Source organism: Myotis brandtii, unplaced genomic scaffold (assembly GCF_000412655.1).
Source record: "Myotis brandtii unplaced genomic scaffold, ASM41265v1 scaffold457, whole genome shotgun sequence".
Classification (NCBI taxonomy): Eukaryota; Metazoa; Chordata; class Mammalia; order Chiroptera; family Vespertilionidae; genus Myotis; species Myotis brandtii.
The window spans coordinates 333,222-360,786 of record NW_005367475.1 but is presented as its reverse complement, the minus strand read 5'-3'; the positions used below and the strand labels follow the sequence as shown (position 1 = coordinate 360,786).

At 40.6% G+C, this 27,565-nt stretch overlaps 1 protein-coding gene across 13 annotated transcripts in view; it reads right to left on the bottom strand.

Annotated features, from left to right (window-relative positions):
• The window catches only part of NEDD4L (neural precursor cell expressed, developmentally down-regulated 4-like, E3 ubiquitin protein ligase), a 226,330-nt gene that overhangs the window by 14,177 nt on the left and 184,588 nt on the right, over nucleotides 1-27,565 (bottom strand). For 7 of the 13 annotated variants that reach the window (XM_014546927.1, XM_005875282.2, XM_005875280.2 and 4 more), the window contains 9 exons: nucleotides 25,787-25,864; nucleotides 24,267-24,321; nucleotides 20,088-20,146; nucleotides 12,396-12,461; nucleotides 10,485-10,714; nucleotides 8,855-8,976; nucleotides 6,322-6,392; nucleotides 3,064-3,159; nucleotides 66-139 (listed from right to left, as the gene is read on the bottom strand). In XM_014546927.1, coding sequence (XP_014402413.1) covers nucleotides 66-139; nucleotides 3,064-3,159; nucleotides 6,322-6,392; nucleotides 8,855-8,976; nucleotides 10,485-10,714; nucleotides 12,396-12,461; nucleotides 20,088-20,146; nucleotides 24,267-24,321; nucleotides 25,787-25,864 — 851 coding nt within the window. Of the gene's footprint in view, nucleotides 1-65; nucleotides 140-3,063; nucleotides 3,160-6,321; nucleotides 6,393-8,854; nucleotides 8,977-10,484; nucleotides 10,715-12,395; nucleotides 12,462-15,939; nucleotides 15,943-20,087; nucleotides 20,147-24,266; nucleotides 24,322-25,786; nucleotides 25,865-27,565 lie in introns of all 13 variants that reach the window. The other 6 variants (XM_005875279.2, XM_005875278.2, XM_005875283.2 and 3 more) reach the window with 1 other exon arrangement.

The window sequence follows — 27,565 nt, the reverse complement described above, 5'->3', positions numbered from 1 at the left end:
CCAAGTTCAGGCCACCTGACATGCTGTTCAATGTAATAAAAAATTGTAAATGTACATATACGTACTCAATATATTCCCTTTTGTTTTCATTTGTAACCATTATTTCAGACCCATTGGGCTTCAGATCCACTTGATATGTCTGTAATTACAAAGACAAAACAATGGTCACCATCATGAAGTTATTCTGTGGATTATTACTGGGTAATAATGTCTCACTATAAGAGGAAGATAAGCAAAACTGATTCAGAAATATTTTCCAGGAAATAGGCGTTGTGTAAAAGAGGATGCTTAACAAGGTTTTTATGTTGTTAAAACACAGTTAAAGATGTTATCATTAAAGGCAAACTATTTTATGGTTGTGAGTTTTCATTATTCTTCAGACATTAGCAATAATGGAGAAGGAATTAATTGTGTTTACAGAAAAGACAGGGTATGTCCACTGAGACTAGAGACCCAAATCCTAATGTATTTTATTTGTTTTGGAAAATTAAATTTTATAGTCATAAAAAAAGATGTGTGGGATTTTTTTTTAAACAGGCAAAACTCAGGAACTTAAAGAAAGAAGCTTAAGACATGAGGCTGCAGAGAGGGATCTACCTGATTGTAAAGAGCAAAGCAACTGAGGTCGAGCCAGGGCCCTTTCCTGCGCGTGGGGCCAGCTAATACCAATGTGAACTTAGCAATGGCCAGCAGGAGGGGAAGGAGGGCGAAGCCGACTGTTTTACAAACAATAAGTGTCTTCTCATAGAAACTTTGGGGAAGCACATGGGTGTACAGTTTATTCTGTCTGGCATACGATGGCTGTGCAAACACACTGAAATTTGTTCATTTGAAACACTCCTAGTCGGTCCCAGAAACCAGCACTCCAGATTCTCATCAATCAGGATGAAAACAAATCACAAAATAATTTCAACAGCTGCAGTTTCATTACATGAAGCAATGGCTCCCACCACTTCATGGTCTGATTTTTCTAATTGTGGAATAAAAAAACAAAACAAAACACCGAGGAGGGCCAAGGGCACGGACACTTCACACCCGTGGTAGCTGCACTCCACTGAAGAAATGACCTGGTGTTGTGGCACGAGGGACACTTGGGCTTCCTCTTGGGTCAGAATAAACTGCACTGTCCAGTCACCAGCTCTGCTGAGGCTGAAAGCAGTGAGAGGCTTGCGCAGGTGTCTCTCTGATGCCCACAGTGTGGGTTCAATGACTCTATTTTGAGTGCCTACCTTATACCAGGCGGTACGCCAAGTAGTGTGGGCACAAAGGTAAGCGAAAAGCAGAACCCGTGCTGCCATCACCAAGACTGAGCCTGGTGGGAGAGGCAGATGCTAAACGCATAGTCACACAAATAAATGCCACATCACCCATGGTACATGCCCCAGGGGGACATGGGAGATTCTCTGAAGCATATGGCCTGGGTCTGATCTGAAGATGGGAGGCAGTGTGTTCCCAACAGAAGGAACAGCATGAGCAAAGATCCCGAGGCTCTGAGAAGGAACCTGGGACCAGACCCAGAACGCATGAGGGACAGCTGTACCTTCCCCGGAGATGGGCAGGCGGGGCCAGGCCATGCAGGACACCATGGGGCAAGTTAATCTCAAGGTCAGTGGGCAGTCTCTGTTTCTGGCAGAGGAATGACATGACACTTCGACATTCTGAAAAGACCACTATGGGAGGCCAAAGTGGATATAAAGAGATCAGTTAGGAGCTGTGAGACAAGATGGTAGCTTAGACTTGGGTGTTGGTGGTGAACAGTCAGGGACAAAACACAGATCTGAGAAAGACATGGAAGCTAAAAATGAACAGGCTTGGTGATGGATTGGATATGGAAGATGCGATCAGTATGTGGGTGCTTAATTCACTCTACATTTCTTCCCAGAATGAAGGATACATTTGTTCCCTGTTAATCAGGTTAGCTCTCTAAAAAAGCAAGGCAGTAATTTAACAAGTAGGGCACCTGATCATTAGCTTACTCATCTTGTGTGTCTGTTCTGATTACTGCGTTACTCTACCTTGTTCAGCTCAAAAGTCAGAAGTATCTACACTACAGTATTAAACCAAGAGATTTGAGAACTGTCTTTAATGAATAATTAACATGAACTATAATAATAATCAAAATCTTTATTAGAAGCTACTTAATAATCCAAATATCTTGTGTTTGGTTTTATTAGGTGGAAATAGTGACATTTCACTGTAACTAAAGTTTTTCCAGATCACCCGCTCATGCCTTTGGCATTGCTAATGTCTGCTGAACTGTGAGCAAACTTTTAATAATCTCTGAAGCAGTAAGGAATCAATCTATTTCATTTCCCATATGGCAATCTTTAAAATCGGCTCCATGATCTCATTCATTTCAAGGCCCTGAGACCTGGTCTGGGAGATGAGATTTCTCTCTGTGCTTCTGTGGAAGGACGGGTACCAGGGTTGGACATCCCTGAAAAGACCTCCCAAGATGCACTGTTATCAAAGGTTATCACAAATGAATCAGAGGTCCCAGGTTTAAGACAAACACATCCTACAGAACGTTCAGGTGGTGATGAAAATTCCTACCAGGTGACTTTTTCTTTGACATTAACCTTTCTGATTAATCTAGCCTTAATGGCAGTATGGGCACAAAGCAAGAAGGGATGGGAGAGAGACCTGAGCCTGCTGGGCCCCAGAAGACAAATGACAACAGAACCATTAAGGAGAGAAAAAAAGCCCACGTTCCCCAAAACATCACCTACTCCTGATTATGTAATTATATCATTGAGTAACACACTATTTTTCAAAGTACCTAAATTCTAAAACCAAGGCACAAACGTTTACGTTTTGCATTTTGCTTTAGATTAGAAGTAGGTACCCGTTCAGGCCCAGCGGCCTCAGAATATCTGTCACTTTGCTGGAATTGGGGCTTTGCTTTCTGGCTTAACAATACAATGCTGATACAATGAGATGATGACTAACAGCTAATGCTCCTGGTGGCAGTTTTTAATTGTCCAGAAAAGTTGTGTTACAACCTGTGCAAAAGCAAGACTTTCTAAAAGTTGGAGAGGGGCTCCTGGGGCTCCCCGGACATACCTGCCCAAAGTTTTCTTCATCGATACAGAACATGAGGTCCAGTTCAGTGGGATCATTCTCTAGGATCCATTTCAAAGAGTTGTAGTATTCACTATCCTAGAGAAGTGACACAGACACTAAAATTAAGCTTCTTTTTTTTCTCCAAAATACAAACTTGTTTGACTTTAAATAATTCAGTCCTTCTAATGTAATTCCCCGCACATTGCTCAAGAATTGTATTAGTCTCTAATGTTTTCTGCTCTACTTCAAACCTACTTAAAATACAAATTAAAAATGTGTTTTAGTAGCAGCAGGGTTTGTAGTTGAATCCTGTCCTCGGTGAAGTGGAGAGGAAGCAACCTGCTCTGGATGGCGGTCATCAAATTATACAATCGAACATGGAAGATGAATATACTTCCTGTCTCTGAAGAGTGAAAATATCAAAGGACAACAGGAAGGATGAGAACATTCTAACTAAGTAAATAATTAGCTTACTCATCTTGTGTGTCTGTTCTGATTACTGTGTTACTCTACCTTGTTCAGCTCAAAAGTCAGAAGAATCTACACTACAGTATTAAACCAAGAGATCTGAGAACTGTCTTTAATGAATAATTAACATGAACTATAATAATAATCACAATATCCTAGGAACTATGCTAAAATTGCCAAGGCATTTTTGCTGATTTTACAGCAGTTTAGGAAAAAAATTATGAATCGCAAGTAAATGAAGTTACATATTCAAAAACTTAAGGAAACCTTTACTACATTGACATATTTAGCAATATCATCATCACTAATAAAAGCAGACTTAGAACTGGACGCCATTGCGAAGCTTTGATAGCGCTCCCGGCACTTTTGGCGAAAGACAAGAGGAGCGCAATTGCGCTCCCCGGCACTCTAGGGGTTAAGTCCCACCTCTTTCTGTGCTTGCACTGCTCTCTGCAAGTCAGTGTAAGTGGGACCCAGAACGCAAGCCGCAAGGGCCTGGCCTCCCCTCTCTCAGGGATTCCAGTGCTGGGATTGGAGCCAGGTTCAAACCTGCAACTCTGATCTGTGCCCTCGATGGGAAATCCAACCCTTGAAACTTAGGTGTGGGTTGCCAATGCTCTAACCACTGAGCAGGGCCCAAAATGCTTTTCAGAAAACTTCTCAAAGCATTCATTTCCTAACTTGTTTATTACTCCCCACCTAGTCACTCACCCCTTCCACGTTTAGAACGACTGTATGTATTCTTCCCTTTATCTACTGCTTTGGCCTGTGCCTTGCCATTTTCTGAGGTCAGAAAACAGGAATAGCAGACAAGTCTCTAAATGTTCAGTATTAGCAGTTTCCATGGAAAACAAGAGCTGCCAAGAGGTCTCCAGGTGACCCTGGGATTTAACCCCTTGAGTGCCGGGGAGCGCGATTGAGTTCCTCCTGTCTTTTGCCAAAAGTGCCGGAAGCGCTATTAAAGCGTAGGAATGGCGTCCAGTTCTAAGTCTGCTTTTATTAGTGATGATGATATTGCTAAATATGTCAATGTAGTAAAGGTTTCCTTAAGTTTTTGAGTATGTAACTTCATTTACTTGCGATTCATAATTTTTTTTCCTAAACTGCTGTAAAATCAGCAAAAATGCCTTGGCAATTTTAGCATAGTTCCTAGGGTATTGGTTGGCACTCAAAGGGTTAAGCTTGTCACACCAGTCCCAGGTAAGCAGAGGTAACTGAGGTTTGCGTTATCCAACTCAAGAACCATGCTTCTAGTTAATGGGAACCATGATTTGCTTATTAGAAAAATTAGGGAGATCAATTAAACTCTTGAACAATTAAATGGTCCCTATTATTGACACTGAATGGAGAAACCCATAGAAAGCGCTGTGACAACATGTCACAGCTTCCTTCCGCAAGACACAGGTGGCCCACGACACCCAGTGGGAGGATCTGCCTTCACTCACCACAGATTCCATGTCATTCAGAGTTATCTGCTTTCCCAGCATCATTTTGTAAAACGGTCTAATGAAGAAACCTAAAACAGGATGAAAACTGGATTAGTTTCAAGTCGTTGATATTACTGTGCAACAGAAATGAAATACAAGCTGAACCTGCCTTCAATTTGAATGAGACCAGGAGAGGACAATCAAAGACCTTCTGTAGTATCTGTGACCCACTAGACCAGGGCCTGGTGGTGGTTGTTTTTTTGTTTGTTTTGTTCTGTTTTTTGTTTTTTGAGGGGTGGTGGGTAGTAAGGAGGATAGTTATACTTGTAGAGGTGGTACAGCAGAAAGGGGTCAAAAAGGCTCCTGGGGGTGACAAACAAGCCTCAAGGCCTGGCTAGAATTTTCAGTGTAAACAAGGCACATGAATAGGGGACAGAGGGCACTCTAAGTGAGGGACAAGATCGGGACTTGTGAGTGGTCTGTCAGGGAGGAAGCACAAGGTGTCCTGGGGAGGACAGGCTAGAGAAGGGACTGGGGAGTGGGCAGCTTGTGTGGGGTGCGGGGCAGTTTGGGCTGCTGCCTGAATGAGGGCCCCGGGCAGTCCCTGGAAGGCCAGGTGATTTCATCTGCATATCAGGACCACTCCTGGGGCAGGCATGGGTAAAAAGCAGGAAGGGGACAAGAGGACATGAGGGAGACCACTTAGGAGGCTTTGCAATCTTCTAGGGCAGGGATGATGAAGGCCTGAGTGAGGCAATGGCAGTGAGGACACCATCACCCAGGTGTTCCGCAGGGCCCCCCAATCCACCTGTCCACAGGCAGGTCAGCATCACATGCCTCCTCATTGGGGTGTTGGAACCTCAGCCCCCACCCCCATCTAATCAGTCACCAACCCTCTGCAGCGTATTCCTATTCACACTGGCTCAGGTGGCCCTAGGCTGTAGACTCAAACATAAAGGTTTCCTTAAGTTTTTGAATATGTAACTTCATTTACTTGCGATTCATAATTTTTTTTCCTAAACTGCTGTAAAATCAGCAAAAATGCCTTGGCAATTTTAGCATAGTTCCTAGGGTATTGGTTGGCACTCAAAGGGTTAAGCTTGTCACACCAGTCCCAGGTAAGCAGAGGTAACTGAGGTTTGCGTTATCCAACTCAAGAACCATGCTTCTAGTTAATGGGAACCATGATTTGCTTATTAGAAAAATTAGGGAGATCAATTAAACTCTTGAACAATTAAATGGTCCCTATTATTGACACTGAATGGAGAAACCCATAGAAAGCGCTGTGACAACATGTCACAGCTGCCTTCCGCAAGACACAGGTGGCCCACGACACCCAGTGGGAGGATCTGCCTTCACTCACCACAGATTCCATGTCATTCAGAGTTATCTGCTTTCCCAGCATCATTTTGTAAAACGGTCTAATGAAGAAACCTAAAACAGGATGAAAACTGGATTAGTTTCAAGTCGTTGATATTACTGTGCAACAGAAATGAAATACAAGCTGAACCTGCCTTCAATTTGAATGAGACCAGGAGAGGACAATCAAAGACCTTCTGTAGTATCTGTGACCCACTAGACCAGGGCCTGGTGGTGGTTGTTTTTTTTGTTTTTTTGTTTTGTTTTTTGTTTTTTGAGGGGTGGTGGGTAGTAAGGAGGATAGTTATACTTGTAGAGGTGGTACAGCAGAAAGGGGTCAAAAAGGCTCCTGGGGGTGACAAACAAGCCTCAAGGCCTGGCTAGAATTTTCAGTGTAAACAAGGCACATGAATAGGGGACAGAGGGCACTCTAAGTGAGGGACAAGATCGGGACTTGTGAGTGGTCTGTCAGGGAGGAAGCACAAGGTGTCCTGGGGAGGACAGGCTAGAGAAGGGACTGGGGAGTGGGCAGCTTGTGTGGGGTGCGGGGCAGTTTGGGCTGCTGCCTGAATGAGGGCCCCGGGCAGTCCCTGGAAGGCCAGGTGATTTCATCTCCATATCAGGACCACTCCTGGGGCAGGCATGGGGAAAAAGCAGGAAGGGGACAAGAGGACATGAGGAGACCACTTAGGAGGCTTTGCAATCTTCTAGGGCAGGGATGATGAAGGCCTGAGTGAGGCAATGGCAGTGAGGACACCATCACCCAGGTGTTCCGCAGGGCCCCCCAATCCACCTGTCCACAGGCAGGTCAGCATCACATGCCTCCTCATTGGGGTGTTGGAACCTCAGCCCCCACCCCCATCTAATCAGTCACCAACCCTCTGCAGCGTATTCCTATTCACACTGGCTCAGGTGGCCCTAGGCTGTAGACTCAAACACCTTCGGTGTCTCAGGAGGCAGAGGATGAAGCCGATACAAGGGAGTGTGGGCTGGCTGTGGCATATGTGTACTCTGCCTACAGGGGCATTCGCATTTTTAAGGGCATTTTGGTCCTCAATTCTGCAATTCCTGACGTACACTGGTATCACCTTTGGCAGTAGTGTCCTAGATTCCCCCACTTGTTCCTGCTGCTTTCCATTACTCCCTCCATAAGCCTTGACTCAGCCAATCCTTGCTCTTCTGAAATGGTCCCAGCTTCTAAATGTTCAAATCCCCCCCACCCCCAACCCCTCGAAAGCTGGGCCTAATCCTGTTGAAGTGCTCTGGGCCCTCCAGGCAAATCAGGGTTTCCTCATTTCCTTGTTGGATCCCCTATGGCCCTTCCGATTGGACTCTGTCACTTACGATTTTTGTTTGCCCACTAGATTTTAAGTTCACTGAGTCAGGATCATATCTGACACTTCTATTTCCCCACAGCCACTAAGGATGTGTTCTCACTTGGCAGAAGGTGTACAGACTGACCTTCTAAGAAAAGGATGAAGTGAATTTGAACAGCTGAAATAATCTATGGCACGACGCCAGTGTAGCAAATTAAAATATATTCACACAGCGTACATATACAGAAAGAGTGCCGTTTCTTTCCCATGAAAAAAAATTGCTTATTTCCCCCAAGTAAAAATAACACATTGAAATCAGAGGATCAAAATCAGCCAGCAAGTACCAGTAAAAATATACTAAAGGATGAAGTACAGAGGGTACATCAATTATTTACTGGAATAGCTAAGGTTCCACAGACACAATTAACATTACTTCCCTGCACCTCTCTCTATAGTAGCTGTATTGCCAACCTCAAATCTTATTCTCTCTTCTATCCTCAACAATTTTATCCCCAAATCTTTCAAAAATATTTTAAATTCCCCTTCAATGATTTAAATAGTGTCCTTTCTCAAGGGCAATACTTTGGAAATGACCAAATACATAAGAACTCTCTATTACAAGCCTAATAGATATGGCCAGGGGAGGGGTCTGACTTCTAACAAGGGACCCTGAGATTCTTCCATGGCTTACATGTTTTAAATAAGAACGAGATTACTTTGTGCCATTTGTGGGTCAAGGTCTTAGCTCAGCATAACATTACTGACAGTCTCTTACCATTCAAATAAAAATAATAAATATTTACAGTCTCTTCACATTCAAATAAAATAACAATTTGAAACAACAGCAGAATAACGATGAATCTGATCATTTTGATTAACTTTTCAATTAGCTTTTCCATCTGTCACCAAATCTAGCTCTCCCTAAAAATATGAGAAGTTGTTCTTAAAAGCAAAAAACAATCACAGAATGTTCTGTGCTTCACACTTGTTTGTTTTGTAAAAAATTTTTAAACTGTGTAGACACTATACTGTCAGTGCTCAAATTAAGATGACTCCAGTGAAAAACACCTCCGTTACAGGCAAAACATAAAAATAATTGAATTACACAGAACCAGTGGAGCTTTTGCTTAACATCTATGATGGGAAAGATGAGTCACCTAATAAGGAACCATAAATAACACTGTCCTATTTTGATGACTTCAAAACTTTTTAATAACTTACCATCTAAAAGTTTCCCATGAAATACTGCCAGACCAGCCACTCTTCCAATAAAAGTGAAATAGGACAAATGGTCTTCATTACAGAGGCCTGAATTGGGGTTGATCTGAAGTGTGTAGTTGTCCCTTGGGGGAGGAAGAGAGAGAAAAAGCCCAATTGTATTTTTAAAGAAGAAACACAAAAATCTGCATCTTTCTTTGCTGCCTGTCATTAGCTTTTATGGTGCTAATGCTTTTTTTGCAGATACTCTGCTCCTGATGGGGAAAGGCATGAGCTAGGGAATGGGACTTACCATTTAGTTAGCCTCTTTCTGTCACCAACGACTGAGTTCCCCTGGAGTTGGTGCACATGCCCTTTGTAAGTTAAACCGTAAGAGAGTGTTGATATTTGACTATTTTTGATTTACATAAATGTCAGTTGCATATGGTTCAGCCAAGTATCTTGGGAAGGTGCGAATCACCACATAATAAAGGGACTGTGCACGGATTGCAATGATGTGAGTACTTACTTCAGGTTCTCCGAGGAGAAGGAGGATTTGTTCCTTTGAGAGGCATGTGGTTTGGAGATGAACATTTTTCCTTCGGGCCCAATGTTTGGTCTGACCACCGCTGGGCCCTGACAGCCCCAAGGGCATTGGTAACAGCATATGGCTGTCTTAAAACCATAAACCACAAAAATGTTTACATGTCCGTCTCTGATCTCAAAATCATGAGGATCACTGGTTTTCCAATTGGGCTCCATAGACAGATTCTTTTAGGGGATCTGAGAGGTGAGGATCCTGTCCCCTTCTCCCTTCTTGCCCTGCCTGCCACTTCAATGGTTGTGATCAATTTTACATAGTGATCTTTCTCATGGGACAATAAACAAGCTGGGTGATTCTTGGCTAGAACAACTGGGCAGGATCCTGAGTCTGCCTTCCAACAGAGCCCCAGGAGAGAGTGGGAGATGTGGAAGAATCCATGTCCCTTAGACTCTAGCAAGGTTGCCTTTTGGCAAGGCCAACAACTACTCTACAGGTACTTGTGTTCACAGCCTGCAGGAGGAGCGGTGGCCTGGTAAGCAGGCAATGTTGGAGTCCTGAGAAAGCAGCTGAGTCTGTTTCAGTTTCCATGCCGGGCAATGATGAAGTCCTAATGCCCAGGGAACCTGGTTCTTCCCTTACAGGACCAGGGCGCCGTCCTTTGGAGCCAGAAGAATAGGTCCTCCTCAAAGTCATCATAATTTGCCTTTAACTAGTGTTCCTTCAGAAACTATTTTTGTCCATGAGATGACAATGACTATCTGAATTCTGACATTGACAAATTCTCCTGAATTAACATAACATTACGAATGAAAATTGCCTCTTGTTCCTTACCATAAGTACTCAGCATACTTTTAATTTCAATTAAGTGAACCCAACAGACAAGAGAAAAATCGTTTTTTGGCGTTCAGAGTACATTATCTCATCAGGTAGAGTCAGAACCTGTTCTAGACTTATGGGGTGTGTGGGTTGGTGGTAAAGGGGAGTGGGGACTGAAAACAGCAGTGTTAATTCATTTCAAATGAGTGAGCCACTTACTCTTTCACAAGCTGAAACTATCAAGAATAAAACTGTTTCAGTGGGACACATTCTGAATTTGCTCCATATACTTACGTTGCGGAGTATTCGAAGAGACCATAGTAGGGGTTGAACATCTCTTTGGACAGTAAGAAGAACCATTCTCTGGCCACACCCCCATAGTCGAGACCTTTCTCTGATTCAAATTCAATCCACAGTCTAGCTTTTAGGACATCTGGTCTTTTCACAGACATGATCCTCCGATAGGACTCTTCAAAAATGTTATTTCTGTGAAGTTTCATTTCAAATCTATTTGGAATATCAGCCTACACAAAAGAAAAAAAAAGCACATAATCATACACTAAATATGCACTTTACTTCACAGGAGAGAAACGATGGCAGTCTTCAAATAAACCAGCAGGGAAGAATGGTTCCAACTGAGCGTCCCTCCCTTATGGAGGTTTCCTTGCACAGTCAGAAAGCCTCACTGAGACAAACAGCGGCCACCAGCAGCCATCAGACTGAGCCGGCAGCATGTGCTGCAGAAGAAAGTCTGCTGAGCAGTCATCTTCCCCGTTTATGAACAATTGTGGGGTGCTTAAACGCCCAGCAGCAACTGAAACATGGTTAACTGTATATACTGTTTCTGTCAAGGGAAGTGACTTCAGTCCAAGCAATCAAAACCCTCAATAGTCCCCACCTGGCCAGGATGGGAGCATGCTAAACTCCAGCTGGTAGGCACGGTCCACACGCTGATTCTGCTACCATGGGGAGTGGGACCCTGATGATCATGCCAAATTGTGGGAAAGCATCCCACAGTCCATAGTTAATAAATATGAAAACAAAAAAGCACTTGACAGGTTGTAACTGCTTCCTGGAAAAATGAGGGATAGGGCAGCTTTGCCATGAAACAGATTTGCAGAGTCAGTGAAAGTGCCACCCGGAGTGACACAGAGTGAAGTCCCTAAAGTCACCCCTTATGACTAGGGGAATGCAGGTGACTCACTGAGAAACTGGGGATTTTATGTGTTTAAACTTGAGTCATTTCAAAAGCAGTCACCAAGAGCTAGTTGCATGAGGATGTTGGGAGGACAGAACTCCTAAGTGGGAGCTCCCGAGGCAGAGGCTGTCTCTCTTGCATCTCTATCCCCAGTGCCGCACCCAGAGCAGATGCCTCAAAAGTGAGGCTCCGACTGAGGATTGGAGCAGGAGAGACAGTGATGGAGCACAGGCAAACTGGGGAGACCTGAGTGAGGGTCTTTCCCCAGTGGGAAGAAGCCGAGAAATGGTGACACCAAACAACACAAAACATCCCAGACCCCAAACAGTGAATGCACAAACGGAGAAGAAAACTGGTAAAACCTGTATCACAGAAGTGAAATAACAAAGTAAAACGGAAAACCTATATTGAAATATTTGGGATGATGTGTCAGTAGAAAATACTGTGATTTAAATCACTGCCTGTAAAAACCTTATTGGGTTTCTCAGTTTTGTAGAAATTGTATAGGGTTTCCCATTGAGAATTTTCATTTGAAAATTACACTTAGTCTTAATATACCAAATATAATCAAATATTATAAATCGTACTGTAGTAAGTATAATTAAAATTATACTTCTGAATTTAAAGGGAAGGGCTTGAACATTTTTCTAACTAGGATCTAGGTTTTATTAAATAGGATAACCATAACAACTGCATAGACTTCTCAGAATTTTTCGACTAGATCCTAAATTATTCTATTTCCCATAAAATCATTTCTATCTTTTTACATATTACATAAGAAATTACCCTTCAGGTGATTTGATATGTAATACCAGCCAATCTTCACTTACCATTTCTGTTAAAAAGAAAATTCAGGTGGAAGATCCAGGCGGATCAAAGTGCAGTAAAAAAAGGAAGTTTATATTCTTAGTACACACAGAAAAATAACAAACAAGTCGCTTGCACTGAAGTAACTTTGGTAACTTACAAAGGACTGAAATAGCATTTTTGGAAGACATGTTACTCACAGGTTTCTTTAATTTCTTCCTAAAGTAGTCATATTTCTGCTTAAATTCTCTGGAGTAAGGAACCGCCTAGAAGATAAATTTATACATGTAAATGAGGGGAAATAACACTTGCAACTTTATGTAAACTGAGCCAACATTCAGAGAACTTCATTAATCATACACCTTAAAATTCTCATTCTCCATATTATCATTGAAATTAATATGTCTATGTATATAGCACATGGGAAAGTTCTAGAAATGATTAAGGCAGCATTGAATAGGGCGGCTTTCACCCCTGAAAACAACTATGTTGATATTTAATAAGTCATTTAGGGATACGCTACATAAAATACACTTTCCAATGTGACTTCTGTCTGGATATGAGTCAGGTGTAATCTTTATTTTTCTCCTGTCATTGAGATAAGAGTTGGCTATGACATTTTAACATACAACCCCAATGACCAATGACTAATCCTGCTTTTAAAAATCTTTGGGAGGAAATATAATGAGCAGAAAAGCAACTGGACTGACATTCTGATCAAGGACTGTAAGACCAGGTAGAGAGCACTCAGGAAAAGTCTCCCATTTGGGGGTCAGAAGGTTTGCCTCTTACTATTTAGTAAGTAGTCTTGGGTGAGGGTTTCTTTATATCTTAATGCCTTATCTGTGAAGCAGAGTTACGGTATCACAGGAGTGGGCTCGGTAACTGAGCTATCATTACTCAAAAATTCTGGAATCTCTTTAGGCAAATAACATTTTAATATAGTCATTTAAATATTCTCTATTTGCTATGTTATAAAGTAGCTTACAATAGCCAGAGTCCTGACTTCAGGCTATTGAAAAGGCTTACCTTTTTTTTTTTTTTTTTTTTTTTTTTTTTTTTTTTTTAATGAAGCAGAGAGGACTGGCTTTTGCATATACATGGACATAACTATGGCAGCCTCAAACTCAGAATGACTCATTGCTTTTTTGGCAAATAGTGTGCATTCGGGCAAGAATATTTCTGCTGATATAATTTGGGGCTAAGTTAATAAAATATACTGATCCTTAGAAAAGTGTCTCCAGACTCCAAACCTTCTACCTTCACCTTCTTATTCTTGTCCAGAAAGAGGAGAAATGAAAAACATAAGCCTCCCTCCTTTCTACTGTTTTTAAGACGATCACACAAATAACTCAGCCAAAACAAAAACATATAACCAGTCATAGCAAACACTGATCATGCCAGTGTTTTGCTTTGTAATTCAAGAGCAACAGACATCATATTGATATATCTTAAGACAATTTATACTACGAATGGTTTTAGTTTTCAACCCACTCTTTATTTGCTTTTCCACTGAACACTGGATTTGACCACATATCATATTTATTCTGGACAGTGTTTAGTCTGATGAAATCGTGTGTGAATTTTTATTCTAGGAAAGGTAGAAACTTTGTCACTATCTGGACAACTAACTACTAGTATAAGAAAAAGGAGACAATGTTGTGAAATAAGCCAATAAAGACATTATGATGTTGTTTGCTCTAGCAATACTATATCGCATAACAAAAGCTTTTCTATCCAGTTTATTTATTCATTCTTTGGTGGTTCATTTGCTAATTCATTCAACAGGTATTACTTAGTCTGTGCCAGGCATTTTAGGTGCTAGAGAAATAATGGTACATCAACCAAAGAATTCTTGCCCTATTCTCTCCCGGAGATTACAAGCAATTGGGAGCAATAGGTAATAAATAAGAAATAAGTGAATAAGTAGTGATAAACACTATAAGAAAAAAAATGATAGAGTTCCCGGGAGGCTATTTTATATGAGGTGGTTAGGAAAGGCAGTTCTGAGAAAGGGATACCTGAGCAGAAACCAGTGACCAGAGGGAACAAATTTTGACAGGGACAGTGGGTGCAAAACCTTGAGAAGGCAAAGTGTTTGGTTGATGTTCTATGATTAACTGTAATAGAGGGGAAATAACCTAAAAATGGATTTCCTTTCATTATCCCTTGCCAGCTTTAGAAAACCTGACTTCTAGGACAGACTCCTGCCAGCTAGCTCCATGACAACCTCTCCTTGATGGCACTACTTCCCAGTTACGCAGAAGGATTTGAAGAGATGAACTTTAAGGTCCTTCCATTTCTACAAATCTACGATTCCCAGCAATTATTCTTTGTTTTGGTTCCGCCCTTGAAAATGTTAAAAAAAGGCTTAAACATTCATCCTTGTAAAGTTTGTCTTAAAGGACAAATTTCCCATGAAATTTACTGCAAATTGCCCCTAGCTCGTGATATCTGACTTATCATTCCCTTGTCTGACTTATAACATGGTAGGTGCTGACTAGATGTGGGTGGAAGTGAGATACTGGGATATTTCTGGCCTTTCTTCTTAAGTGGAATGATGCATGAAGGTTGAAAAATCATTATCCTCCTCCATCTAGAGGTAGTTCTGATAATGGAATAAGGAGAGGAGGTTTTTAACTCCTCCTCCTGAAAAGATCCAAATAATGTCACAGGACAAAGATGTCCCTATGTGCAGCCTCTGAACACAATTATGTGTGTCATGTATTTCTTGTTTTGGCCAAATTATTTATTCTCTTTTGAAAATATGACACCTTATTTTCTTACACATACAGTGGGGCCTTGACTTACGAGTGTCCTGACTAACGAGTTTTTTGAGATACCAGCTGTCTCTCGGCGGATTTTTTGCATTGAGTTGATAGAGTAATTTGAGTTAACGAGCTCCTTACGAGCTCGGTCTCGGAACGAATTAAACTCGTAAGTCAAGGCCCCACTGTAATTTAATTTGTAAGATAAGCCTATTTAAAAATAATCACAGGCCCTTTTGCTCAGCATCACATATTCTTTCTCTCTTGAGCAAAATGAGAACCTGACTTAGTGTGTAAGACGGTTCTACATGTTTTCATGTCATTATTGTCCAGTTGGTTCTGGAGTCTTCTGTAGAGAAAGGCTCATGTCTGGCCTGGGGACAATGGTGAGGTTAGCACAACTGGGGCTCTAGTCCCAAGTCTGACATTTGCTGTAAGTTTTGGCAACACAATTCGCTTTCTGATCTTTTGACAAACTGGGAATAACAACATCTTCCCTATCATTCCGAGAGGGTGGCTGAGAGTGTCAAAGCAGCTGATTATAAAGTTCTCAGAAAAGTACAAAGTGTCACACAAGCACAAGATAGTACTCATAAGAGCAGCAAGCATGGGGAGCACTTTACAAATGCTTTCAATGGTGATGTTTGCTATACAGACAGCGTATTGACGTACAATAATGTGTGCTGGGCGGACACAGAAAGGGTCCCCTCCCCCATAATATATATTTTTAAAATTTGGGAAAAAGAGAAACTCTAGGTACCAGATAAACAGAAAGACTCAAAATAGAGAACTAAGTGGGCACTGGACCTAGACACAGGTGCTGGGGCTTGGGTTTTAACCCTCATGGGGGCACAGAACTTGGCCAACAGTCTGCATGACTAGGCAGTCAGAACAGAGTTCCCTGCTAAAACTTACACCTGAAAAGGGGACAAGAAAACTCTACCCACTGGCCCAGGAAAGTTGCAAGGAAGCTTACCTTCTGTCCAGGACCATAAATGGAAGAAAAAGAAAAAGAAACAGACCTGTAATAAATTCATACTCCAAGGCTACACCAAAGTGGGTATGAAATCCATAGTTATGGTAATTGGGGGTGAATGAAGCCAAGGTAAGTAGTTAACAGAAAATACAGGTCAGAACTTATAAAAGCCCCATGTGGAAAAAAAAAATGAAGATGAGCATACACACAAATTCTAAATGGAACTAGGTAATAAACTACCATTGAGGAGAGTCTACAGATATAACATCTGGGCATAGTTTATATTCCTGGGACCAGAGTTAATAGGATAATCTGAAAAAGGCTATAAAGAGGCTATTTTAAGAATGATTAAAGAGTTGGAAGTATCAATAAAAATAAAAAAAATAAAGAACAGGACAGAAAAATAGCTAAAAAGACTAAGCAAATTTAAAAAGAGCAGATAGAACTTTGAGCAATTAAACAGTCACCGAAATAATAGAGAAAATGAACTGATAAAGAGATTATATAAAGAGCTTAAGAAAGACTTAACTGGAAGAGCTGAGCCCATTATATACAGCAATAAAGAGAGGCAGACATGTGAAAGCTAAGAGATAAGATAGTTGTGAAAGTGAATCAATTACCCAAAGTTACTGATACAGATATTTTGAAAGAATGTGAAAGATGCAACAAGTAAAGACATAACCGCTGAGAATTTTCCAGAATGAAGAAAAGACATGGTCCCCATACTGAAGAATCACAATGAGTTCAAGGCAGAATAAATTTTTAAAAACCCACACTTACAATACAGTAAACTTGCAGAACATCAAAGACACAGATAAAAATTCAAAATCATCAAAGAGAGTTACCTATAAAAAAAGATAATTGATTGGCAACTTCTCATAATTAGTTAAGAAGATCAGAAGATATGAAAAAATATCTCCAAAGATCTGAAGAAAAATAACTGTTAACCAAGAATTTTATAATGAATGAGCTAAACTATCATTTCACAGAGAGGTCAAGTAAGTCCTCTCAGACTAAGCGAGTTGACCACTCAGGCTCCCACTGAATTTGCTGTTAGAGCAGAGGTTCTCGAACTTGGGTGAACATCAAAATCCCTGGGAGGGTTTGTTAAAAGAAAGATTGCTGGACCTACTCCCAAAGTTGCTAGTTTTCAGTAGGTCTGGGATGGGGCCCCAAATCTGCATCTCTAACAAGTTTCTGGACGATAGTGATCTGTAGACCACACTTTGAGAATTATGAGCTAGAGGTTATATGTCATTAAGAACAAAACTTAACCTAGAAAAAAGGGGATGTAAAGATCAGTGGTGGGCAAAGAAATCTGTTTACATCTAAGTAAAATTAAGTAAGTACTGACTGCTAAAAAAAAGAAAATATAAAATACTAATGAGAATTTGGAAAGTTTAAAGACAAGGTAGTTGTTTTTTAAATCCTGGATTTTTAGAGGGAGTAAGGGAAGGAGGCAGGGGGAGAGGGAGAGAGGAGCGAGGGGAGAGAGAGGAGCCAGGGAGAGGGAGAGGGGATAGGGGGGAGGGAGAGGGAGAGGGAGAGAAACATTGACTGGTTGCCTACCGTAGGCGCCCTGACTGGAGATTGAACTGGCAATCTTTTGGTGTACAGGATGACACTCCAACCAACTGAGTCATCCAGCCAGGGCTAAACAGAAGGTAGTTTTAAAACTCCACTGAACAATGAGAAATAGGAGTGGGAAGAATGGCACTAACGTTCCCTCAAGTCCTATATTATCCAGGAGGAGAGTAGAGAGTGATTAATTTCGACATTAAGTCAATTATGTCAGTTAAAAATTTTAATGTGAGCACTAAGAGCACTGAAATAGAAAATACAACTTCCAAGCAAGTATTAAAAAATGAAAGAAAATAAAGTGTACTCTATCAATCTAATAGAAGGTAAGAAAAGAAAAAACACAGCAAGAGACAGAAAATATGTCCTAGACAAATACTAATGGAGAGAAAATGAATGTAATGATTGATGAAGCCAGTCACCGTGGGAGTTTGACACAGCTATCTTGGTTAGATAAAACAGCCAGGAAAACAGTAGAAATCGAAATGGATAATTTGAACACCACAGGCTTGATCTAATGGTATACATATAAAGAACTGTTCTATACCCAAGAAAGACAGAACATACATTCTTTTCAAACTCAAAAGAACATTTACAAAAAATGGCCAAGCCTCCAAAGACGTATTGCATATCTGATAATCAATATTCTATATTCAATATTCTCTGACCATATGCAATACAATTAGAAATCAATAAGAAACAGGCAAAAATTCTCCCATAGTTTTAGAAACTAAAAAGCACATTCTAAATAACTTAAAAGCCAAGGAGAAAAATCATATGGAAATGACCAAATATTTAGGATTAAATGATGACAAAAGCCAAATGTCTACACTAAGTTGATAATTACCTAAATAAACATACTCTTCTTATTGAAAGAAATGACACTAATAAGGATAAGAGTAAACCAACCTCTTTAAGTCGAGATCACTTTTGGGGCCAAATCTATCTGGATTTATGCTAGATAATTTTCAATAGTAACAAGACTACGTGCTTGACTGAATGTAGATGATCAATAAACCATAAAAAAGATTTGAAAAAGACTGAGAAATATCATGTCAAAAGTCCTCTGCTAATTGAAAACAGCTCTGTTTACTGAATTTACCTGTTGCTCATGATGGAGAAGAGAAAATGCTATTCTAACAACTTATTGTGATTACGAATAAATAAAAATGAAAGCCATGGTAGAATGGCAGGCATTTATTAAGCTCCATGGAAAAAAAGTAATTGACTGTTTTAACCCAGGCATTACTAGGCATGTTGTAAAATGCAGAAAGCAGCAGAGTAAACAAAATGAACAGATCCAACAGGTAATTAAAAGATGACAGCGATCAAGTGCACTTGCATTCTAATATCATTTAAGTTTTCAAATGGACTTACCTTTATAATCAAAACATAATTTGAACTGAATCAGATCAAAGCCATGACATTAGTATTTTAAAAATACCCATTGGCCTCTTAGCTCAGTGCTCAAAATATAATAAATGTAACTTCCTCCAGTTTTTAAAAGAACCCCACATTTGCCATCTTCTGTGATTCCAGTATCTTTCCTGAAATTCCAAATCATCTCCTTGCACTCTTGTAACCACCGACACGAGGTGCTAGTACATTCCCCGCCGATGAGATGAGCGTGGCCCCCACTCTACAAACTCCACCCAGGAGCTGGATACCAAGTGTCCATTACTGCCGAGTGACCAGGGGTTCTCACTCTTCCTTATGAACACTGTGTGGCAGCATTTCAAGGGGGCAGCACCATACCTAAGGCAGAACTCGTTCTTTTCCCACCTGGTACACACGAAGGGACTATGAGAAAGTTAGTGGGTCAGCGGAGATAAAGATTCTTATCTTATCTGCCAGCTCCAGAGGTTAGCGACAACCTCCCCCAAACCTTTACAGAGTTTCAGCGCTGGAAGAGATTCAGAATACAGCTTAGATTTGGTTAGCATGCATGAACTGCCCTTGGCCTAGAGAAATGACAAAACTCTGCAAACACAGGGCTGGCTTTGCCTCATAGAGAAAGGAAGAGAGGACAATTTGATTGTTTCACTTATATTTTATTATTTTTAAAATACTTATTATTTATTTGTAATCCTCACCTGAGGATATGTTTTACTGATTTTTAGAGAGAGGGGAAGGGAGAGAGAGAGAAATAGAAACAGAGAGACAGACAGAGAGAGACATGGATGTATGAGAGAAACAGCGAGTAGGTGTCTTTCCGTACACGCCCCACCGGGGATCGAACCCACAACCTTTCAGTGTACAGGATGATGCTCCAACCAACTGAGCCACACCGGCCAGGGTTGATTGTTACACTTATAATCCATCCTTTTATAAATGAGAAAAGAAAATGTTTAGTTTAGCTACCACGATCACATCATTTTCTTTTCCTTTATAATGAAAGCCACATGAAAAGGCAAATGTAGTTGTACCTCACCAGGAAACTCCCATCAGGAGGAGATGGGAGTAATGTTACATTACTCAATTACACCAAGGTGAGCAGTAATATACAAGAAATGTGTGTTTTGATACAACCAAAATATTACACTGAAGATTCAGAACTTGAGAATACTGACCGGGCCAGTAATAGCTGGATTCTGCAGTCTTGGGTCTTCCCACTGAGTTATTTTGCTATCTGAAAATTAATATTAAAAAAATCAGCATATTTGTTGAAATCTATTCTATGTAAAAAATGTTTTAGAAATAATTATTTCTTGTTTTTCAAAAGCTGTCTAGTCCCCCAACCTGGCCCCCGAAGAGAATATCTTAGTATTTCAGGGTTAGAAGAGAACGATACTCTGTATGGCAGACCTCCTATGTAATGTTTAGTTAAAAACAATCAAAAACGCACAACTAAAGTAAAACCATCTATTTACACTGTTTTTGGCAAGCAATCTGCTGAAAGTTCAATTATAAACCCCTGTTCTTTCAAGGATTTATAATTTGATCTTGATATTCATTTAATTGAAAAAAGGCACAAAAAGTCTTAGTCCGCCAAAAGTTAACACACACACATTACTTTTTCTCATTTCAAATACTTTTGCTTATGCTTATGGTCTTGAAAAACTGCTTTCAATTAAGAGTCCTACACTGAACAAATGAATAATCCATTGCATGTGTCACTCATATGCACACAACAATGGAAGCGGCCAATAAGTAAGGCAGTCCAAAAAAAGGAGAATTACATACTGCAGAGGAAGATTCTAGAGAAAGGCTTCCCTTTTGGCCATGTTGGTGAGAAGTGGTTTTCTTTCTTTCAAAAGAGTCAATGTTAACAAAATTGTTCAAAGCCACCTACACCACTACTTCAGTGGTACAGGTGATAATGAACAAGAGCTGCCCTGCATCACTTGGGATTTGTGACTCTGCATAATCAAAAAGACTTTATGGATTACTGTGTGTGTGTGGGGGGGGGGCGGGCAGAGATGAACGCACATGAAAGATAATGTGGAGGATAGACTGGGGAAGAATGAGTTCTTTCTGGAGTTTTAGGAAATCTAAGTTGATTTAAAAAAATGGGAAATTATTTGAGAAAAATACTGATTCTAATTATTTCCTGTAAACTCAAGAATAACTAATACATTTGGTTTAAATGACCATACCAGGGACTTTTCAGAGTCTGGTATTAAAATTATTTTAATAGAAGCAGAGTAAAGTCTTAAAATAAAGTTACCAAAGCACATGATGATTCTAGATTTGTGTATGCTGGAAGACAATTTACATGAAATGCTTCAACTGTTCTAGAGAACCTTGATGGGTCCCTTACCTTGAAAATGGAAGATTTGGAAAGTAAAAGTTGCTACTGTGATGGAGAACAATAGAAAAGAAAACCAAATAATGGAAACATAAAAGAGCTGAGCAATAACTGCCTTGGACTATCACTGTAAGGACTGGGTATTGTCATCAAAGCAGAAAATAAATTAATAACTACCTGTACATGACAACTCCCAAATCTTCAGTCCAAACCTCAATTTCAAGCGCCACCCTTGACATCTGCATCTAGATTCCCCATAGGTACCTTCAACCCAACTTTTTAAAAATTGAACCCATAATCTTCCAACACCAAAACCGTTTATGGAATCCTGTATTCTCGATTAACAGTATCACAATCCATTCACTGTTCAAATCTGGAATCTTGACACATCCCTTTTCTTCCCTCGCCATTTACCTCTGGTGGTGACCAAACTGTCCCTACTTCTTTCTGGGTGCTCATCTTTCCCTGGACCATTCTCTAGGTTTCCCTGGTCTCAGTCTTATCCCTGTTCAAAACTCTCTATGTAGCTCTGCCAAAAGGATCTTTCTAAAGAACAAATCTGACCACTGTCACCTCCTCTGGAAAATCCCTCAGGAGCTCCCTCTTGCCTGCAGAAGGGACCGACACCTGGCAGACCGCCTTTAACTTGATGGGTGTGCCACCCCCGCTTTCTCTGCACACTGGCCATGGGCAACCTTGCTGCACTTCTCTGCACAGCTTCATACACCTGCACACCTTCTCCCTGCTGGAATCACTTTTCACTGGGTGTGCGTGACTAGTCTTATTCATCATTTGGAATATGCCTGAAGAGTGATCCATTCCATAAGGCCTTCCTGCAGTCTCCCCCATCCCTGGTGCCCTGCGCCACTTGGCAAGCAGGTACACTCTTTTGCCTCTACTGCTTTCACATTAACAAGGGGTTCTTTCTTCTAATACAGCATTTAATACTCCCTGGTACTCCCTGCTAGAATCTAAGTCCCTCGATGACGGGGTGTATGTTATTCCTCTCTGCAGCTTCCTCTCCACCACTTAACACATTTCCTAGCCTAATATGTAACAGGAGTCCAATATGTTATTATTTTTAATGACCAAATGAAGCTGATGGTGATAACAAAGTTCCTTTACGGTTGGCTAAGCTCTCAGTAATATACAAGTTTCTGCGTGGTTACCATAAAGATCAATTTTGCAAGTATTGTCAATTTTTGAACATATGGTGGCCAGTTATCCATTTTTTTCCTCTAGAATTTTAAAAATCTAAACTTGCTTTGTCTTCAAGACATTTTTTCAAATAAAGGGACAAGAATGAAGTAGAAGAATGAGAAACTCAGTCAATTTAGCTACTGTTTACTGGTTTGGTAAAGGCTATGGGCAGAATAGACTCAAATAGGATTTTACAGCATCGCTAGAATTTAATTTTCTCTTCTAGTTTAGTATATAAGATATCTGTGGCCAATTCCTCAGCTGCTGGGCATGTCTGGTCTTTAAGAAGAATCACACAATTCCTAAGAGAGGCAGAGATTCCGTTCAAGATCTTCCCTTGACCTTTTGCACCAGGCTTGAGACATAGGAGCCATTCGATAAATGTCAACTAAATAAATCAAGGCGTCTAAAGAGAAGATTAGTACTGAGCATTATCTCTTCTGAGATTAAATCTTTAAAGTTGTTGAAATTATAAATCTTAAAAATGTCTAATGTCTTAAGAATTTATGAAGCAGAAAATAAACAGCATAATTATTTAAAAGAGAAGGGCATTGCTGTCCCTGTCATTCAGAGTGCAGCCACCTGTCCCAGTGATGCTGGCAGACAGGGCAGCTGAGTAACTCTCAAGGCGATCACTTTCACAGTAAATGGCTCATATAAGGATGACCTGGTTTCTATCCCAAGACAGCAAAATGAGATGCTGAATTTTGGCAGAAATCAGATGTGGGAAAACTGTTTAGAAAAAGAGGTTCATTTGGAAGGTAAGGAAATTCCTCAATGTCACCACCAGGTAACTAGACCCATTTTGGAGTGTACCTATTAGGCTGATAAAGCCTCTTAAAAAGATAAGAATTCTGCATTTTTTATAAACTGGATTTTGGGGAAAAGGCAGATGAATTGAACTCTGTTTCACAAAAGCCTAAAAGATGGTGATAAGCCCCGCCCTCATGGCCAGATTCCCCAGCAACTGGCTCATCAATGTGCTTATCTAATCAGTGTGATGAGTTAAGACAATGTGAGGCTGGGGAAACCTGGTTCAGACTTACTGTTTATGAATCAAATGACAACAAGGAGCAAAATACTACCACACTGCATGTGTGATTTGAACTTTAAATCTATTTAAAGACTTCTTTTTCCTATACATTTTCAGAAGTTGTAAGGGATGTGCAAATATGGAGAACGTGTTACTTCAAGAAAGAAAAAAACTGGCTAAACGCAAACCTTTATTAGTTTTAGTTGAAATGAGAAATCACACATTTTTCATAGGTGCTGGAGCAAATGTCTACAGCAAATATATCACAATTTCAAGAAAAGAACTGCATATATATTAGTGTGTTGGGTGCAAGGAAACATGCTATGAATAGAAAATAAGTCAGAATGGGCACCTGGCCCTGAGACCGTGAAGGTGGTGTTTAAAACACACGTGTGCTGCGTCAAGCACCGCACACACCCAGATTTTGGACTCAATCATCACTTCTAATCTTATTTTCTATTACCAGAGTGTATTTATTAAAAGCGCAAAAGTCAAGGGGTCATCAACCAAAAAATAGTTCTTAAATAAAAAAAAAGTTAATAGGTCACAAGATCAAATTGGGTGAAAGCTTGCTGGGCTACTTTACAGCAAACGTGGGGGGAATGCACAGTACCGTACGAGGGCACTGATTCTCTGGTACCATTCTCTCCACATAACACCTGGCTGCCTAGACAAAGAGTAAAATGACAAAGCTTTCACTCTAATATTTGAAATACCCTTCCCCTCCCTTTACCTGCAATCCCTGTGTCCATAACAGTGCCTACTTACTATGATCGATATAAAATGTTCGGCCATCCAAGTGGATTCTTTCTTCCCACCCGGGCTAGTATCGAGAGAGAGAGAGAGAGAGAGAGAGAGAGGAGAGAGAGAAGAGGAGAGAGAGAGAAAGAAAGAGAGAGAGAGAATGCAAAAATTAGTTAGCTGTTCCAAAATCAAAGGCAAAATTATGACACCTTACTCTTCCCTCCTAGGGTACAGTTTTGCATTAAGAATAAACCACAAACATTTCAAGTTAACCCTCAACAACATCTAGGAACACACTTGAAGCACACATCCACAGTCTTGGATGCGTTCACCACTTGAGCAGGAAACAGGGATCGCTATTTCAAAAGCTTCAAATGGGAACTTTGGCATCCCATGGAACAGTTGAGTTTGGGGATGAACAGCTCACTTAATTAAACAAATATGTACTAAGTACTAAAAGGAGGAGGAGGAGGGATAATACAAAAATGTTGGAGACAGATGCTTTACTCATGTCATCACTGGTTGAAGAATCGAATACTTGCACTTCACTGTTGTGTACTCTCACTGTTCAAACTCGGGAACCAAAAAGACTTGTTTAATCTTTTCAAGGGAGGGCTGGTATGCTCTCATTGTCTGAACCGCACCTACTTGCTACTTGAAACTCAGGAACCTAACAGGTCCAGACCACAGGCAATGATTTCCTTTTGAAACTCACTCTCTAGACACAGTTTGGGCTCTCTCATCTAAACCCAGAACCAGTCAGATTTGCAGAGGGATATTTGTATAACCTAATGAATAAAGATGGAATCACAACCTCCCTAGCTTCAAATTTTGCCATAATATACCACACACCAGGCAACAGAAAAGGTTCTTATGTTTGGAAAAAAACAATAAAAAAATTCCCAGTGCTCTTCATTTAAAAATTGTATTAGAATCTTCCCTCCCCTTCCTGCCCCTGTAAGGTTATTTATTTTTAATTGGGGGTGGGTCAAGGAGGATGCATGGCGAAATTTTCATTCAAAATCCAGTTTTGTAGTAAATTGCTCAATCCCATTCAGGCTCCCAAAAAGAACTGATAAAAAATTAGCTTTATAAACAGCCATCAACCAGGGAGGAAAGCTTAAAATATCTGCAGACTAAATGACTTACAAAACTTTCTGTGATTACCTATGTCTTTCTCTCCCACCATTTTTAATATTTTTGTTCCTATTCATTAAATCAGATTATGGGTTGAACTTATGGTTGCTATGTTACAAAATAAATGTGTGCTGTTTAAATTGCCATCAGTAAAGAATGCCTCCTACATCCTAGTTACAAGGTCTACCTTCCACTGACAGTTACCAATTCAGAAACCTCTTTCATATGTACTAGCTGGTTGTATGTATGATTAGAATCCAGCCATACACCTGATTCTATTAAGAAATTATAGACCAATGGGCCAAAAGTCTGGAGAAAGAGGTCACAGGGCCTCTCCATCAACACTAGGCAGATAAATGAATAAACATATTCAGACGTGTCCACGTGTCTCCAGTACGTATACTCACAGGCAGAGGGCCAAGGTCATTGGGGTTTAAAGGTGCCTTCGATCGCAAATGTACTGGAAATTTCAGGCGTGGATCTTCCTGCAAGAAAAATGTAAAAGGCAGAACGTGTTAAGAGTGACGTCTGTGTGCTGTTACTGGCTCCTCCCCTTCTGGAGCTGTATGTTCCAAGGCAACCAGGAGGCATGTGCATGAGCCACACTCCTGCCTGCACAGCGGAGGGAGGGTCCCATCTTTGAACAGGAAGCCTGGCTGACCATCTCTCAAAAGAGACTCCATTCTTCCTCCTTGTCCTTGGTGAAAGAAAGAGAGTAAGGACATTTAAATAAAAGGTTAACATTTTCCCAAGATCTTGAGCAGGTGAAGAGGAAGAAGGACCCAGCAGTGATGTTACTATGGAAACCAGAATAAAGGGTGCCAGCGAAGAGGAGGCTCTCCTCCACAGAAGAGGGAGCGAAAGCCTGGTCTGTAAATCTCCCTATGGATCCAGAGCTGCGGGTGAGGGTGGCTAGCCTCACACACTGGAACAGCCTCTCCATGAGCACTGGAGTCCCCTGCTTCCCTCTCCCACCCCTCCCTGAACCAGAGCAGGGAATCTGAAGCTGGTCTGCCTGGCAGGTCAGGAGCGATCCCAGAGAGCACTGGCTGGCTTCGTCATAAAGTCACATCCCTATTAGACAACTGGACTGAGGCTCTCCAGTTCTACAGATTAGATTCTCATGTATGTCTGAATATTTACAAGTTTGCAAAATATTTTTCTTAAGGAATGTGCTTAAGATACCACAGAAAATCAACAAAAGAGAAATACATAGTTGGCCATTTTGGTTCATGATTTATAATTGACAAAGTAATCAGACATACGATCTTGCAACCACATTCTTAGGAGGTGGGGTACATGATCTCTGTTTCTTTAGATGGGGAAACTGAGTTTCAGAAAGAATGAGACCTTGTCCAGAGGTTCTGACCCTGAATCTGGGAGCTGCCTCTTATATAGGCTCTGTGAAAATGCAAGGCATTTTCATATTTTAAACTCAAAAGGTTAGAAAACAAATGATAAAACTCAGAATAATAAAATGTTAATAAAATAAGCCTAAGATTTAAAAAAATCCTGGAATAAAACTTATTTTGTGACTATTAGTGGGAATGGGGTTTCCCTTGGGGGTGACAAAAATGTTCTAAAATTGATTATGGTGATGGCTGCACATTTTGTCCAATGTTTGTCCAAAACCCATTCAATTGTACAATTTAAATGGGTGAATTGATTGGTATGTGAATCATATCTCAATAAAGCCGTTAAGTTTTTTTTCCCAGTCAACAGTCTTAAAGCACTAGAATTACTGGATTATAACAAAGTGACAGAATTTTGGAATTTGCAAGAATAAAAAAATAAAACCAAGCTTTGCTTTCTGTTAGCTATAGCAAACTTTTAATTGAAAAAAATAATCGTGTTAGTGGTTTATGATGGATATTGACCCTGAACCTCACTAATATGCTTTTAAAAAGGATGAGTAAAAACATAAAATAGGTCCAGTATTCTGTAGATTACTGGAACACATACAGTGCGTAGATACATTACACAGATTTGGGATTTATTAAGTCCGAACAGCTGATATTCTGGGAAACATTTGTGATAGGTTCACTGTGACCAAGGAGAAACTTACAGAGCACAGAACAAAAGCTACCCACTCACGGCTAACTGTGAGCTGGCCCAGCTAATGGCACAACCACGGGGAACCTAGGGAACAGATCCCTGACCACGAAGGTTTAGAGAAAGCCGAAGGC